We start from the raw sequence: 17,286 nt of genomic DNA, 5'->3' as shown, positions 1-17,286 counted from the left end.
TATTTTTTCTCCTTAAAGAAGGTAAGAGTCTTAGTTAATAAATATTGATAGCATGTTGATGTTATTCCATCATTTTTAAAATGTAAGACTATTTAAACTCGAGAAACCAGACGTTGAAAAATTTGGGTGCGGTGGTCAGGAGCGAAAAAGGCATTGTTTTATTTTATTTTATAACCGTCGTTGAACAGCCGACCCAATTTCATGGGTTTACGACTACTTACGTTCAACTCCGTAGCCTTGTAATTTTGAACCAATCCAGAAGACAAGGAAACTCCTGGATCAGTACCCCCAGAGGTATTGATTTGTTGTGGGAACATGGAGGACTTTGAGACTCGACAGATTTAACGTGCATCAGTCACCATTTACTACACGGGGAGTCTTTGGCCGACGGGGACAGAACCCTATCGACCAGGCTATCCCGGCCTACTGTATACTCTACATTGATGTTTTTTAAGGTTAAAAGCCACTACCTGTTGTATATTATTGCCCATGCTCTGTAAACTATAAAGTAACTACACAGGTAGAATGCCTAGTGGGACAATACCGATAAGTTATAATTTAAAAAATGTTGTTTTCTTCACTAGAAAAACAAAAGAAAGTTATACATGTTGTATGATTTAACCCCAAGTGTTGAAGTCACAGGAGGAACTTTTTATTCTGGAGATGAATTTGAAGCTGAATTTGTAAATGTTCTCGGTGATCAGTGTTACAGGTATCTACTTCAAGCAGTAAGTTTAATGCTTTTTTTACATGTTCATATGTAATTTGTTGCGTTCTTAAATTATACACAATTTGTTACTATTAACTAATATACGATACCTTCTGTGAAAAAAGTAATCCATAATGATTTAAAAAAAGTTTGTTGCAATGTAGATTTTAATTAATAACTTCAAATAAATTTTGCGATTTTGTATTTAATGTTTAATTTATTCTATTTGTGGTTCTTAATTTCAAAATTATTAAATATAAATATTATGTTTAAAATATATTTGATGAAAGCAGGATCTCTTTTGTCCTGTGTATCATGGCCACAAATAAACATAACTTTGATGAAATGCAGCACTTTTTTCTTTCTTTTTAGAACGACAATAACAGCCATTTTATTTAAAAACAATTTCCTGTCTCGGCTGTCAAATATCTACGAACAAATAATGAGCAGTCAAATTTAAGTCTCCATAATGAATGTTAAAATTATTGCAAAGTTTCCTTTTTGAAAAAAAGGGGGTAAATAAAAAAATTACATTCTTCTTCACTGGCGCGGCAGTCTTGTGTGGGCCCTGACCTTCTCTAGGAGTTTCCTCCAACTGTCCCTCTGGCGACTGTCTTCCAGTTTTTGATTACTACTTTCATTAATTAAAGCACTTTACATGAAGTAAAAATTATTATTTTTTATTTAGAATTTGCTTCTTTCACAAGTTTTATTTCATTAAGAAAATATTAACTATAATAATGTTAAAAATTCAATGGTGTGATACGAAGGAAATATTTATTGAATTTAAGTAGTTCCATCGATATTATTTTTTAATAATTCATATTTAAAATACTCATATAAAGTATTTCATCACAAGACTCAAATTTACTTTTAAAATATTGACTTTATTAAAACATCCATGTAACAGCATCTGTTTATTGATAGAATCTATTCCATCAACTACTAAAGAATTAGTTTTCAACTAGCCAAATATTCAACTCGGTTCATCCCTATGACAAAAGTAAAATTGACAGTTGTAGGTAAACTGTTGGCATGAGGCTCTTCCTTCCATCTGCAATTTTTAACTTTCTTATAATTTTCTACATTTTCTCTCCTTTCTCTTCCAATTTTTTATCATATATAAGTTGCAAAATAACCATTATGCCAAAAATTTTACATTACACACTTTTCAAAATCCATTAAAGCTTATCACATAAAACTTAAAATTATAGATTGATAAAGATTTAGGTGAAGTATTGGCAATTCAGATTTTTCAATGTGGTTTATTAGGCTGTCATCTATTAACTAATGTCTGTACAAATATAGTTATGTTTCGCCAATTTGGTTAAAGTTTCTATGGTCAGTTTTGCTGTTTATATTGCTAAGCAATAACCATAATTTTATGTTATGAATTAATTTTATCTTATTTAATTAAAATTTTATGTTACTAAACTTTCATTATTCCAAGTTAATTAGAAAATTTTCAAATGCTATATTTTTTTAAAAATCTTTTTCTGTTAATCCCCTTTGGAAATTTTTTTTTCAAAACGTGCTTACAAGTTGTTCAATATAATATATACTATACTGTGTAATAATGTTATACTATATGATATTATTTAAGACTAATTTGTGTGTATAATAATATTCTATATGATATTATTGAAAACTAATTTGTATGTTTAATAATATTATACTATATGATATATTTTTATATAGTATAATATATTTTTTATCCCATGAAGCCGCATTTAGTTAAAAATATATAATTAATAAAATTGCGGCATACAAATTAGTCTTCAAATTAAATTTTTTTCCATAATAATTTTTTTTTCTCTTGCTTTTTTTCTCTTCTTTTTGTATAATCTCATGCATACAAACTAGTAATTCTCACTTCTTAAAAAAATATTTAATTATTTTTCCAGAAAATCTTAAATTACTTATCAAAAGACCACATGAATCCTTATCACATAAATGTGTAATTTTAAATTTTATTTAAACTCCTTGGAAGCTAGTTAAATGACTTTATTTTTTTGGTTTAAAACTTGTTTAATTTCATTAAAGGGAGTTTCAGAAAGATTACTTTTTTAATTAACGATTTAATATTCTACTTAGAAAGTACTTCGTATGTGAACTAGGCATTAATTATGTTTATTTGTGCTTTAAAGGGAGTTTCAGCAATGCAGTTTTTATTAACAATTTAATATTTTACTCAAAAAGTTGTTTGTATGTGAACTCTACATTAATTTTGTTTAAATATTTGTATTTAAAAGGGAGTTTCATCAACGTTACTTTTTTGATGAACAATTTAATATTTTACTTAAAAAGTTAGTTGTATGTTAACTCTACATTTATTTTGTTTATTTGTGTTTAGAAGGGAATTTCAGAAAAACTGCTTGATCCCCTTTCTCAAAGGCATGCCTCTTTTAAGTCTTCAAAGGAGATTTGTGATTACATTAATGGACTGAAAATAAGCACAGTAAGTCATTAATGAAAAGAATTTGAATTTTTTTGTGGACAAAGTAAAATTGAATTTGTAATGATTATATAATTTTTAATATATTTTGTCTTGTGTTGCAAAATAAATTTAAAATATCCTTTTTGTCTTAAAACTTGTTAAAAATTTGAGAAAAATGTATCAGTAATGATTGCTAAAAACTTTTTTTTAATTTTGACTATAGTCACGTAAGATTTCTTTTATATATCAATCGCTTGACTACCAATTATGTAGAAGTCTGTTAAATTTTTGTATGAAATACACAGTATAATATTATTTCAAATAGCCAAAATTTCTTGCTAAACATTTTTATTAGTGTTGTAGCATCAAAATCACTGTGGACTGATTGTAAAGACACGATTCCCAGTAGAACACCGAAGTCAAGCATCACTGGCTGTGGTCAATAAGCGGATGGGTGACCACTTGGATCAGCCTGCTTAGGGACCAAGGGTACGCGGGATCAATCCTCGTTAAGCTGTTCTGCCATAAAGTGCTCGACTTCGCACGCAGGTCGTCAGGCTACAAATGCAGGGGAGCCATCCCCTCTTCAGAGGATCAGAATTACGATGGCATGTCTTTGGATCATCCTCGGGGATGTTTCCCAGACCGTCGCCAATAGCCCATTGTGCAGCTCTAGTACAGCGTAAATAAAGTACCTACCTACTAATGGGGGAACTCTAAATTACTGACATCAGTGCATTTCCTTTATTTAAATAGAGTATAGAATTATTAACAAAAAATTTTGTTTATTATTGTATTTGGTTAAAAATTCTCTAAATTATAGATGTAGTGTGTAGTCTCTTGTGTAGATTCTTGGCAGGTATTTTGTATCAATTTTGTCTGGCAGCAACAGTAAGAAATGATACTGTACGCAGAATTATAACTTTTTATCCAACTTCAAAGAGGCAGCAGAAAAAAATTTCTATAAGTATATAAACAAAGATTATAGATATGAGAAATTTTGCAAAAACAAAATTAAGTAATAAACTGAAAAATTGAGGAAAACAAAGCTTTCTACGAAAAACTTGTTATTGTGCGCTGTTTTTCCACGTATCCCTCTATCACGCCTGTGATTTTTTATTATTTAAATCTTGATCTTATTTTTTTTTCTTATGGATTATTAAATAGTTTGCAATTATCATTAAACTTTCTTAATGATCTTTAAGTAATAGGTAATTAAAAGCACATGCTTAATAAAAAAAGCTATTTCTGCTGAAAAAGATTAATAAAGCTAAGAAATGTCTGCACTATGTGAATGAACACTATAGGTTTATAAAATGAATGGCACATATTACACAACAGGGAAATTTACTTGTTAGTGATTGTTTTTCACACCATTGGGTATTCCAAAATGTATTGTTATAGTTCCAATTTTCACCTGGTTCTTCACAATCAATTTTGTAATTTTTTATTATTGAAAGTTTGGGTGAATTTGCATGTTCTTAACTTACCTAAACCAATTAAAAAAATCCATGCATTATTACTCAAATTTGATGAAAAGATGTCAGAAATTTAAAGTGTCCAATGTTTAAAGATGCTCTTATATATATTTTTATGTATTGTTATTATTATTTTATATTTATTTTATAATTATTATTTTATATATTTAAAAAAATTTCAAACCTTAAATTTTTTTGTGAAGTAATTATTTTATATTTCTTGTAGGTGGAGTTAAAAGTTTTTGATATTGAAAACATTCTAGAATCTTTAATCTATGATGGTAAAATAGTGAAAAATACATCTTTAGGTTTGGGTAAGACTTCAGAAAATTGTTACGCCGTTTCAAAATCTGTGCTTTCTAATGTTGGTTTAATGAGGATGCCTTGTGGGGTGTGTTTAGTAAGTTCTTTTGCTCATTTTTATTCTTTATTACTTTAATGTTTAAGAAATGTTTGATTGATTGATTAAGCATTTCATTTAGTTGATTAAAGGCATTGAATTATAAAAACAATCCAATAAAAACTCTTTTTTTTAAAAAAAAAACATAATTTGAAACCTCCATGCAATTATGTATCAGTATATGTTCTGATATAATCAGGATAGATCCTGATATACAAGTATATATCAGGAAGTTAAATATTAGATTATGCTATATTTACTGACGTTAGAATAGCTGAAGTTCTTAACTGGGAAGATTTTTGTTTTTAAAGTTTAAATAAATATTTTAAATAGTTATTGTAGATTATTTAATTCATTGCAATAACTCTAAAAACAATTTACGGTGCAACAATTTGTTATTTGTGTACCCTTCCCGTTACCGGTCTTGTAAGCAGAAAATTTTTTTGGTTCCATCAGTGTCCGTTTTAACAGAGGTTTCACTGTATATGTTTGAAATTTTTTTATTGGAATGTGTTAGTTAAACTTAAAATAAATTTAATTTATACTGTAGCCCCTGTTGTATATGCTTTATATATAGATTGGCTGACTCATTAGTTTTCTCCTGTAGTATTGCTTAAACCATGGATGGGCAAACTTTTTTGGTCGAGGGCAAAAAATTGAAGAAAAAAAGTTTGTTGGGCTAAGTAAAAACTTCTAGAATAATAAAACTATATACAAGTTTTAATTTAAATATTTAATGCAATGAATGAAATTGTGATTGCAGTTTAAAAAGTTCCTTATATTGAGGTTTCAAGTGAGTTGTACTTATTTTAGGAAACGAGGCTAAATGTTTGTCTGTTAATCTACTACAGGTTCATAGTTGAAAACACATATTCACATATATCAGATGAAGCAAACATAGCACTGATTTTCTGGGCGTGAAATATTAAATTTGAGAAACTAGCTTTTTGTAATAATTTGTAAAACTCAAACTTTGGCATATTTAGAAACAACTGCTTCAGATGGCGCCTATCTACAGCTATTCTATAACGGACTTCTTTCAACATTTTACCAATTAAGCTGTCTGTGCTAGCTATTTCCATCAATTTATGTTTTGTGGAACAAAAATAGAGAAAGTGAAAGGGTCATTAGTATTTTGTTAAAAAAGAAAGAAATATAGCTTTAAGCAAAGTAGTCAAGAAAATGTATGTACAGGGTCTTTATAATTAAAGTTCCACTTTGAAATGGCTATAAAAATAAAACTACCCGACCAAATGTCATCAAACTTGGTAAATGTCTATAAGAGGTCATGGGATTTTAGTTCCCACAACAAAACAAAAAAAAGTTCAAAAATTCACCACCAGTGGAGAATGGCGCTGTATGCAATAGTGTTAAAGAAATGTGAAGTATGTAAATTTGTTTTACACGGCTTTTACCGTAAATTTGCCGTAAACCTTGCGGTGTCATTGGACCTCGGCGTTTTCCTCTTACAGTACGGAACTTTTGTAAAGCCCTCCGTTCATTGCTGTCGCATTCATAGTAACATTTCACGAGCAAAGCACGGTCTTGCATGGTAACAGACATTATCGACTCAGAACACTGACAGCTCAGACAAGGCGCCTCACTTTTATAACTGCAAAGTCACATGACGTGTAAAACAAATTTGCATATTTCACATTTGTTTAACACTATTGCATACAGCGCCATTCTCCGCTGGTGGTGATTTTTTTTTGCGGGAACTAAAATCCCATGACCTTTTATAGACATTTACCAAGTTTGATGACATTTGGTCGGGTAGTTTTATTTTTATAGCCATTTCAAAATGGAACTTTAATTATAAAGAGCCTGTATATTGTTTATATTCGCCGCAGATCGACAAGTAAAAGTTCCATCCGCGTGGCGGATTAAACCTTCCAGCGGCCACAGTTTGCCCATCTCTGGCTTAAACCAAAACCAACTATTTATTTTTATTTCATTTCATTGCATTATATGATCTGTTTCACTAAAAAGTTTTCCCTTGATGAGAATGAAATATTTAAAAATGTTTAAAAATATTTAATAATGTTTAAAAATATTTAATAATGTTTAAAAATATTTAAAAATGTTATAAAACCATAAAATTCAATTGATGACATTTGGGGAGTCTCCATTAATTTTATAGTCATGTTTCAGACATATAGCCTTACATGCAGGATTCCATTTTGGGGCTTGGTCATTTTATGAAAAAGACACTTTGCTTATAATTTTATATTATCAAATTTTTGTGGTGATTAATTTGGAAGCTTATGTGCTAATTTATTATTTTAAGCAAATACAGTGACAAATCTGATAAAATGAATCTTATTAGTTTGATAGTTATGTACTTATCTCATTCTATGATTGATACAGTAAAGCGCCGATTATCCGAATTGCTCGGGACCGAACGTGGTTCAGATAATGAAAAGTTCGGATAATTGGAAAGTTGTTTAAAATCTAGTTTAAACTAACTTCCCTTCACACTTTTTCCAGGTTTAGGACTGGCAGTACCATCGAAAATAACTCTGTTTAAAAAAAAATTCAATTTTTAAATATTTTTATTTAATTTTGAATTTTTTTTAATCATACTTCAGCTATTTATTATTTTTTTTTTGTCAATTGCTGATTTTACCACATTTTTCTTTATTTTCCATTGAAAAAGAAATTCAGCAAAGAATTTTGTTTCAAAGATGCTCTTTTTTGAGCAGCGATATACCTTATTCTTTTTAAATAAATCAACTGAACATCAACATCATTTTGACGTTCTAGCCAATTCATTGCAATATCTAATGAATTGCATGCTTCTATATGAGATGGTTCACTATCTTGAACTTGATCATCTATTTGTTCCTATTCGTCTGTGGAGTTCCGATTTTCTTTCAAAATTTCAGCAAACAATTTCATCATTTAAAATTTGAAATTCTAGGACGTTTTCAGTGTCTCGACACCAGCCTTCCATTTCTTCTGCTGCATAACCTGACATCTCTTCAACCGGAAGATCTACTGGCTCAGAAATTTTGAAAAATTTTTGATAAGTCAAAAATTATTCTAAACTTTAAAAAAAAAGAAAAAAGAATTCAGACATAGTTCGGATAATTGGACATTTGGATAATAAGGGTTCGGATAATCGGCGCTCTACTGTAGTTATTTACTAATCTCATATTATGAATGATTGATTGAACTCAATCAGAAATACAGTAATTATGAAATTTTTGAACAGTGATATGAGGGATCATTCACAAAACTACAAACGAACCTATGAAGCAACATATTTACAATATTTTCATTTCAAGACTATCGAAACTCTACTTTAAAATTATTTTATCAGAGCAGTCTTACACTTGATTACTAATTTTAATTAAATTTTGATATTAAAGATTATTAACCGGTTGTTTTTTTAATGTAAAAGTACTAAAAAAAATTTCTATGTGTTGACCTTGGACTATTATGAGTTGTTCTGTGTTCCATTTATAAAATTATGTTGAAAACTTTATGTTCTGAAATTAAAAATAGTATAGTTTATAAAATTTGCATTTATTGCACTTAAGTAAAAAAAAAAAGAATATTCGTTTTTTAAAAGCTTTTTGTTTGCCCTTTTTAAATAAAATCTCATACGTATACTGCTCCAAATATTTTCCTGATTCTTTTTTTCTTTTTGTTAATTGTTCTGTTAGTTTTTCTTTGTTTTGGTTCACTACAAGACTTGTTTACCTCGTAATAATGTTTGTTCGTTTTCATCTCTTTCTGTAGGTTTTTAAAGAATGTGGTGTTGGTCTCTCTGTATCTCCATCAACATGTCAATACATGAAAGAGTGGTTGGATTTTTGAACCTAACCAAATTAGTCTCTTAAATTTGGTGATATTTAGTCAATGAATTGAAAACATGTGATATGGTATTTATTAAAATCAACACGTTGTATGTACATATTATAATTTATAAAGAATCCGGTTATGTTTTTGTATTTTTGTGTTCTGGTTTATTTACATTTAACATACATTATTTTATCTTGCTTGTAAAAAATAGAACTTTATATTTGGTATTTCACACCCTTCTTAGTGAGATTGATTTTTGAAAACCTTTATTGTGGTTCTTTTTAAATGAATTGAATAATTTTGTAGCACTATCTGCTTTTTTTTATTTATTGTGAGTGAAAATTTGTAAGTTTTTTGTTATACACTTATGCCAAGATGGGTTATTGAAAGAAGATAGCTCATGTTCTGATCTGTGTTTTTAAATGAATTAAAAATAGATTCTGTTAAAGTAGTTATTTTCACTTATACTAAAAATGAGTAAATATGATATGCATGAATGAATGAATGAATGAAAATAAGGGAATCGGATTCATCAATCAAACAATCTACTGTACATATAAAAAAATATTTATATTATTATTGCAAGAATACATTATTTTAGTATTTTCATGTTCTTTAAAAAATAGATTAATGGTGTGAATCTACTGCAAAGCGAGAATGTTTCTTACTATATATTGGATTAAATTGATTTTTGCAAAGTCTTTTGAGTTTTAACAATCGTTGTTTTACTGTGATGTAAAACTTTTCTTTGTACTGATTCATAATTAATCAATAGTTTGGTAATAGGATAGTCGCAATTGCAGTATGATTTTCAAATATAGTAGAGTGCCGATGTACTGGTATGTCCAATTAAAGGACCTTTTGTTTTACTCACCTTCTTCAAAAAAAAAAGAAAAGAAAAAGAGAGAAAAGGAAAAAAAAATAGTAAATCGTGAAAGTGCTTCTTTATTTTCAGAATATTTAAAAGAGGTCAAAAAATGTCTTCCTTTATCCTTTGGTGTCCTTGAAAAAAATATCTGGCAAGCTTCAATGTGGGTTACATGTAGTTTCTAAAAAGGGAGGGATTTTGTTCAGAATAAAAATTTAAAAAAAATAAACTTTTAAACACTCTGTTTGTAATATGCTTTAACAGGCACAACTATGATTGCTAATCTTAAGCCTAGAAAAACTGTGTACTTAAAAACATTCACGTAGCCTCTTTTTAATGTTTACTGATTATCCGGATTTTCAGTTATCCAGATCAGTTTTGGTCCAGATAATTGTCACTCTACTCTACATTATGTCAAATATTGGCTGTAATCTTCATCCTACATTAATTATTTCGTATTAATTTAATTAGTTAAATTTAGTATTAATTTAAATAATCTGTAAAGCTACATGATATTTTAATTATATATTGAAAAGAGTTGAATAAATTTATTTTATTTATAATAAAAACACACTATTTCATAAAATTTAAATGTTTATTAAAATGTTTATACAAGTGAGAAGGTATACAATAAAGTGGTCCCCTCACCACAATTTTGAACATATAGATATTTTTTTGCAACAACATGTATAATAAAAAGCAGCATAAGAATTGCACTTTAAGCACAATTTTTATCACATAAATATGGAATGGTACTTTTAATACACAAAAAAAAAAAGATTTATTTCTTCCCCCATTTCTGAAATACATGAAAAATAACATTCAATATAATAATTTCCGTATTATTTCTTTCATTGAGCATGAGGTTACAATTGAATTAAACTTAATAGGAAATGTTATGGTTATTTTTTTTTAAATTTAGTATTTAAAAATTCCTTCATGAATTACATAAATTCTAGTTATTTTATATTAGAATTTTTATCATTAATTTACATATTTTTGAATGAAAAGTCATTTACTACCAGCATAAAAAGGCATTTAAATTATAGATTTGAAAAATAATCTAATAACTGTACAGTCAACTTAAATAACTTTTTTTTTTTGTCTTTTCTTCCAATGCTTCAAAAAAAAAGAGAAAAAAAGGCGCGAATAAAATTTGCATAAATGTACTTTTATTTTTCAGTGCAAACTAAAATTTTTTTTGTAACTTTAAAATTTTAAACATTTATCAAGGTAAATTCTAAATAAGTATGGTATTAAAGGGTTTTAAATACTGAAAAGAATTTTTCGAAACATTGAAATGTCAACAAATTTTGAGAGGATAACTTACGATTACTCTGTGGTGAAGTTCTCTTTTAATTATTTGTTTGCATTTTGATAATTTAACATTTTTCAGAAATTCAAATTTCATGACTTACTTTAGGTTTGCCTGAACTCACTTTTTCTATACATTAAGTTTTAAATTAGTGATGGAGGTGAAAAAGAATTTGTGAGAAAAAGTTAATCCTGTGTAATAGCATAATCTTAAAACCACCACACTCTAGGAGTTCTGTAAAATTTTTCAAGACATTCAAGTGTTAGACAAAATTTTCCTTGCTGTATCTATTGTACTTGTAGAATAACACAAGTGATACTATTTATGTTTGTTACAAGAACAAAAAGCTACTAGCTTAAAATTTAGAAGAACACAATGCATTAATGCACTTTAAACATCTCAGATCACAAAATGCAGTTACTGCATTTTAAACATCTTACGTTAATTTATAATTTATAGACAAACAACTTTTTGCTTTTTTAAAGTTATATATATTTTTTCCAGCCAGCTTAAATAGTATTATATATATATATATATGCACTCGAACCTCAATTTCACGAATTTTTTAATATCTCGAAGAAGAAAAAATTCCCTTCAAATTTCCTATACAAACGTGTATGTTAAAAAAACCTTGATGTCTCGAATTTTTTTTCTAATCCCTCGATAACTTGAATTTTTTTCCATAAATAGTGTAGATTTTTTTCTGAAAATAATAAAATATTCCAAAAAAATTTTTAAGAATAGAAAACTAATTCTCATAATCATAACCAATTCTCAAACAAGCACTGCAGTAGACACTGTAAGGAGATTTATTGAGAGACAGCCGAATATATCGGAGGAGACATTTAAAGCTATAGTCCACTTAGAAAGTTTTATAGACAAACTTTCTTACACATCTCTAAAGCAAACAATTGAATCTTGTAAAGTTCTCTTGAATTGAATCTTGTTCTAAGTGTAAAAATTGTTTTTAGGATGAATATGGAATAGTAAATAAGGTATGTAAAGAGCATTTTTCTTTATTCTAACATCGATAACATGCGATTTTCGATCATTCGAATTTTCGATATCTCGAATTTTTTCTCCTCTCCCTTCAAGTTCGAGATATCGAGGTTTAACTGTGTGTGTGTGTATATATTTATATATATTACAAGAAATGTTAGTGCATTTATTCTAATAGGAGAATAATCAAGAGATTGTTTTATGAAAAATATTACTGTTTTTTTTTATTTCATTGCATAATTAATTTATTATGAGAAACTCAGTCTTTCAGCTCTCCTTTTCCAGTGCTAATTATGAAATAAATTTTGGTTACTTTAATTAAAATAATTTGAAAATAATTAAAGGTTTTTTTTTTAAAAAATTGTGAAAATCATTATATGATTAAATAGTATATCATTGTATAGTTAAGACATATTAAAATAAATTAAATTTTCAAGCAAAGCATAACATGAAAAGATTTAGTGCACTTTTACACCTTTGATTCTCCTAGCCAGATTTCAGATGATTTCATGGCTTATTTACCTATTGTAACTCTGTTTTTCAAAAAATATGTAAATTTGTCACTGCTTTTTCAGGCTAGCAATGTTAGGAGGCTACTTCAGTTGGTTCCTATCACTTTGGTATATTAGGACCCTAATTATAATTGACCTAAATATTTCATAAAAAAGTATGTTTGATTTTTTATACCTTCTAAAACTGTTTTAAACTATGTTAATAATCAAAATTGACGTAGTTTGCACGAGTGATTACAATTTTATCTTAATAAATTTGAGGAAGGACAATTAAAATTCAATATTAGCATCAGCAATGCTTACATATATTCAACCTACATATTATATGGAGTTTTATCACAGTTATAATTTTTCTAAAGTTACTATATATGCTCGTATAATAAACTCTAATTTTTCTGTAACTAACTATGGTGAATATAATTTAGTCATAGTTAAGCTAGTTCTTTAAACTGTAACCAGCAAAACTGGATGTGTTTCCATACGTTATACAAGCCATGGTAAAGTTTAATAATTTATGAGACATCTACTTACACTTCATTTAAACTTGTACTAATAAAAACTGTTAAACATATAATCTTTTTATAAAAAAATATCAATTATTTCAGTTTAAATTTGAGTATATACAGTCATTCTTTGTTATAGCTTTATTAAAAAATATTTTTTTTGTTAGAAAAAATGATATAAAAACTATAAGGCATATCACCTAATTGTACAAAACATTTTTTTTTAATAATTTTGTTTATTAGTGACAATTTTCAAATTGCTTCCCTGTTTTCGAATCTTCGTCCATTCGTGCTTTAATTTTATTGCAATAATTAACAACTTCTCTTCGATTGTTCGAAGTTCATAAAGTAGTACAGTAGAGAACCGATTATCCGGGACTATCGCTATTCCGGATAACTGATTTTTCCGGTTTTCTGAATCGCTACAAAAAGCCGTTTTTTTATTGTTAAACCCAACTAAAAAAAAAAAATGTTTGGAAATAATCTTAAAAATAAGAAAAAACGATGAGGTAATACACTAATAATTATTCCTGAAATGATGGTAAGGTAAACATCTTTCAAAAAAGAAAGAAAGATCCTAAAATCTTATGAGGAAATTTTTCTTTTTTTTTTTTTAAATTGCAGGAAAATTTATCGAATTTCGTTCCGCTTTTTTGGTTTTCCGGTTTTCTGATTTCCGGATAACGGGTTCTGTACTGTAGGAGAATTTACAATAGTCACTTTTCAAGTCATTACTAAACAAAATAAAAATTTTCGAAACACTAGCACAACTAAATTCAGACTTTCAGTAAGCTATTACTGTAGTGATGCAAGTTACTCTACATTCTCGCAGAACTGTCGAATTGATAATTGCAAGCAAATGAGATGATTATGATTAAAGCATCTGTAACACATAAATTATGCTTAGTTTCCAGCTGTAAGTGCATTAAGCAAGTACATAATTACATTTCAGCAATGATCACTTTATAATATTTATTCTCGTATATAACTATAAGTCTTGGAACACAATAGTCTCTCAATGAAATGATTGTGATGGTTTATTGGAATGAACATTAATTAAATATTTACAACAATGAGTCAAAAGGTGCTTATCTCCATTGTCAAGGTCACTATTCATTTCTCTCGTATAAATGTCCATACCGTATTGTCCGTCATCATTGAAATTCAAATAGAACGTGACCAAATCATCTTCCACGGACTGTGTAACGTTCTTGGACAACCGTTTTTCCTCAACGCCATTTTTGTGAAGAGTAGCCATGAAGTCTGTCAAAGGCCTGGACATCCTGAACTGAATTTCGAGCTCTTTCGGTGCAAATATCAGGGCATCTTCATGAGTAATGGGTACCAAACCAAAGAGTCTGGTAGCCTTCATGGGTCCCCACTCACCGCTTGCGCAATCCGGAAGTGGTACCATAACAGTTTGAAGATCATCGCACACTATCTTAAACTTGCAGACACTTTTGAATTTCATTGGTTCTCCAGTGAGGTATTCTCTTGGAGTGACAGCATTTGCAAAGATGTCAAGCAAGAGGGCTCCACTACAGGGTGCATGGACTCTGAATGCCACTATGTTTCCCACTACAGATTGCATTACAAACCTCTTGAGGCTCACTGCCTCGTATGTATCCACGTCGGTGTCATAAAATTTGAGGTTGTAGTGGAATATTAAGCTAGAGGACATTCTGGATGGCATTGAGATTCGTACAGTTGCTGCTCCAGTACTGTCTGTATTTAAAACTGCTCTTGTCTCTTCATCTGGGAAGTATAAGCCGTATCTGGAAATTGAAATAGACGTTTTATTTTAATGGTGGTATTTTAAGTGTATAATAAATATATATTTTTTAACGTAGCAAATAATAAAAATGTGCTTCAAATATTCTTTTTTATTAATTTTTTTAGAAAATTTTACTATTTTGCAAGTTATTTATTCATTAGTATTTATCAAAAATAATCATATTTCAAGTTAGAAAAAGTTACCAAGTTTTTTTTTATTTTTAAAATAAATATTAAAATTGTAGTTTTCATCTAATAGAAAAAAAAAAATTCTTAAAACAATCACGAAACTTCCCTGCCTTCCAAACATAGCTTATACAAATTCAAATATACATATATTGACAGACATATTTTTTTTTCTCCTGAAAAATTTAAATAATAGGTTAGAGAGTTGTTTTTGACTCTCCTGCATAATTCTGATGACATGTTTTGCCTATCGTGCATAAATCGAATATCTGTATGAAAAACGTTTTTTCTCTCTCGATTAAATTTAAAATGTCTACATGTTTTAGTATCTTTTAAGTTTAAAATGTTTGTATAAGAAATGTTTTAGTATTGAAGTTTAAAATTTTTGCGTGAGAGATGTATTTCTCTCTTTCGCAAATTTAAAATGATAACATGAGAGATGTTTTTTCTCCAAAATATTTCGAATACCTGTAAAACGGATTTTTTGCTAAATTTCTGAAAATGTATTGAATTATTTAAAAAATGGAACGACTCATTGATAAATAACTCAATCTGTTGATGCAGACCAAGGAGATCTGTGACAATTTGCTCTATTCTATGCACATTACCCTAATCCAAAACCTTGGAAAACACACCTTTATATAAAAACCTTAAATCGAGGTTGACTTAGGATTTTCAAATATGAAAAAATCCTTTAATAAAAGCTAGTTGCTAGAAAATAATCTTAGATCTAGGTAATTATAAGGTTTATTTTTGCTAAGTCTTGTAGGCTCAGCTAAAATCCACCTAGTCATAAAATTTTAAAGGACAAAGCAATTTGATCCTATCGCTAGTGTGACGTTAGCTATAACGTCATACCATTTTACCTAAAGGTCTGGTTTCTTAGGACAAGCGCCTTATCTGGGCGTTAGCGGAAAGTTGACGTAGAGCTGACGCCAAAAAAATTCTTTTTTGTTAGCTCAGCGTGAGCAGTCGGTCCAACGCAGACATTATCTCTCATTGCGCATGCGTTAATAACGTAAACAAATATTTATTTTGAATTTGTATTGATTTTGTTATTGTCGACCAGTGTTTTAGAGAACAAATAATGACTTTGTCCAAGAAAAAACACATTATAGCTGAGCTAAATGAAGAGTGCTATGTTTAATGAAGAAGCTATGTTTAATGTCAAAATCAAAATCTTGGCTGATTTCAATGTGCTGTTGGATGTTGTCCGCCATTGCTTCTGTGGTTAACGTCACGTTGTAATCCAACTGCAGTTGAGTTGGACGGCAATTGTAGTTCCAGATGAGCGTTCGATGATGTTTACTATTAAACTCACAAATAGACCAATCAGAGGTTAGCGCTGATTTCCAGCTGACGGCGTCCTGTCCGAAGAAACCAGGCCTTAAGTGACAATACTTTTTAAAAAAACTTTAAGATATAATTTTTAATCCTTTTGGGATGAAAGGTTTAAAACTGCAATATTTTTGCTTCATTGAAAAAAGGTTTTTAGTACAAACATTTTCGTGACAATTGAAAGAAAATTTCGACGCAAGGTTGCCGTAAGGTTTACATGCTTTATGGGCATAGATTGATTACTGCCTCTCTTTTTTAAAAACTATAAGTAGAATTAAACAAATTTATCAACTGACCTGAAAAACAAAGACCGGACAAATGGTAATTCTTCAAATTCAGCCAGCGTAATAGGCACTTTGAGTAATTGCCATTCTTGTTGGAGGGGGAAAAATTCATAGATGAATTCTTTAGGATCCGTTAGGAAGTAATGGTCATCATACTCGTATCGAAGACTGTCCGATTTTCCTCTGCTGCCAGGTTTTGGAACCTCTTTTGCATTGACTAAATGCCTGGCACCCCAGTTGCATTGGACGAATCTCCATGCACCTGCCACATAAACAGCATTCCAGGAGTTCCGGAAACGATTATCCTCGAATTTAACACCAGGTTGATATCCAGCACTTTTTGAATATCCTTTAATGACAACGCAATGGAGACCAGCATAACTGTGGAGGTAAAAAGTACATTAGTTTGATGTTGTCAGGGCTGAATTTTTAACGTCAAAAACTGGTTTAAATCGTCATAAACTTAGGAAATGAGAAATTGTAGAATATGTATGCAATTTCATACCAAAGTCAAAATAATACCCTCTATACCAATTTCGAAATTTTTGTAGTTTTAAAAAATATTTTTCCTGTTATACCTAAGATATAGTATCAACGTTGTAATACATTAGATTTAAAAGAATTTTGGTCACCAGTGCATATAAATTATTTATACTGATGTATGAAGTGCTAGATAC

General features: G+C 29.1%; 2 protein-coding genes across 2 annotated transcripts in view; one reads left to right on the top strand and one right to left on the bottom strand.

Moving 5' to 3' along the window:
• The window catches only part of LOC107452534 (DNA-directed RNA polymerase III subunit RPC6), a 16,883-nt gene extending 7,903 nt beyond the window's left edge, over positions 1-8,980 (top strand). The window contains exons 6-9 of the mRNA XM_016069025.3: positions 585-728; positions 3,063-3,167; positions 4,851-5,024; positions 8,769-8,980. Of these exons, the coding sequence (XP_015924511.2) occupies positions 585-728; positions 3,063-3,167; positions 4,851-5,024; positions 8,769-8,846 (501 nt within the window). The 3' untranslated portion in view covers positions 8,847-8,980. The remainder of the gene's footprint in view (positions 1-584; positions 729-3,062; positions 3,168-4,850; positions 5,025-8,768) is intronic.
• Positions 8,981-10,275: 1,295 nt separating this feature from the next.
• LOC107452533 (peptidase hillarin) overlaps positions 10,276-17,286 on the bottom strand; it is a 71,574-nt gene continuing 64,563 nt past the window's right edge. Inside the window, exons 8-9 of the mRNA XM_071185159.1 lie at positions 16,622-16,990; positions 10,276-14,803 (exon numbers count right to left, since the gene is read on the bottom strand). Of these exons, the coding sequence (XP_071041260.1) occupies positions 14,044-14,803; positions 16,622-16,990 (1,129 nt within the window). The 3' untranslated portion in view covers positions 10,276-14,043. The remainder of the gene's footprint in view (positions 14,804-16,621; positions 16,991-17,286) is intronic.

Source organism: Parasteatoda tepidariorum, chromosome 9 (genome assembly GCF_043381705.1).
Source record: "Parasteatoda tepidariorum isolate YZ-2023 chromosome 9, CAS_Ptep_4.0, whole genome shotgun sequence".
Classification (NCBI taxonomy): domain Eukaryota; kingdom Metazoa; phylum Arthropoda; class Arachnida; order Araneae; family Theridiidae; genus Parasteatoda; species Parasteatoda tepidariorum.
This window is presented reverse-complemented; position numbering and strand designations above follow the sequence as displayed.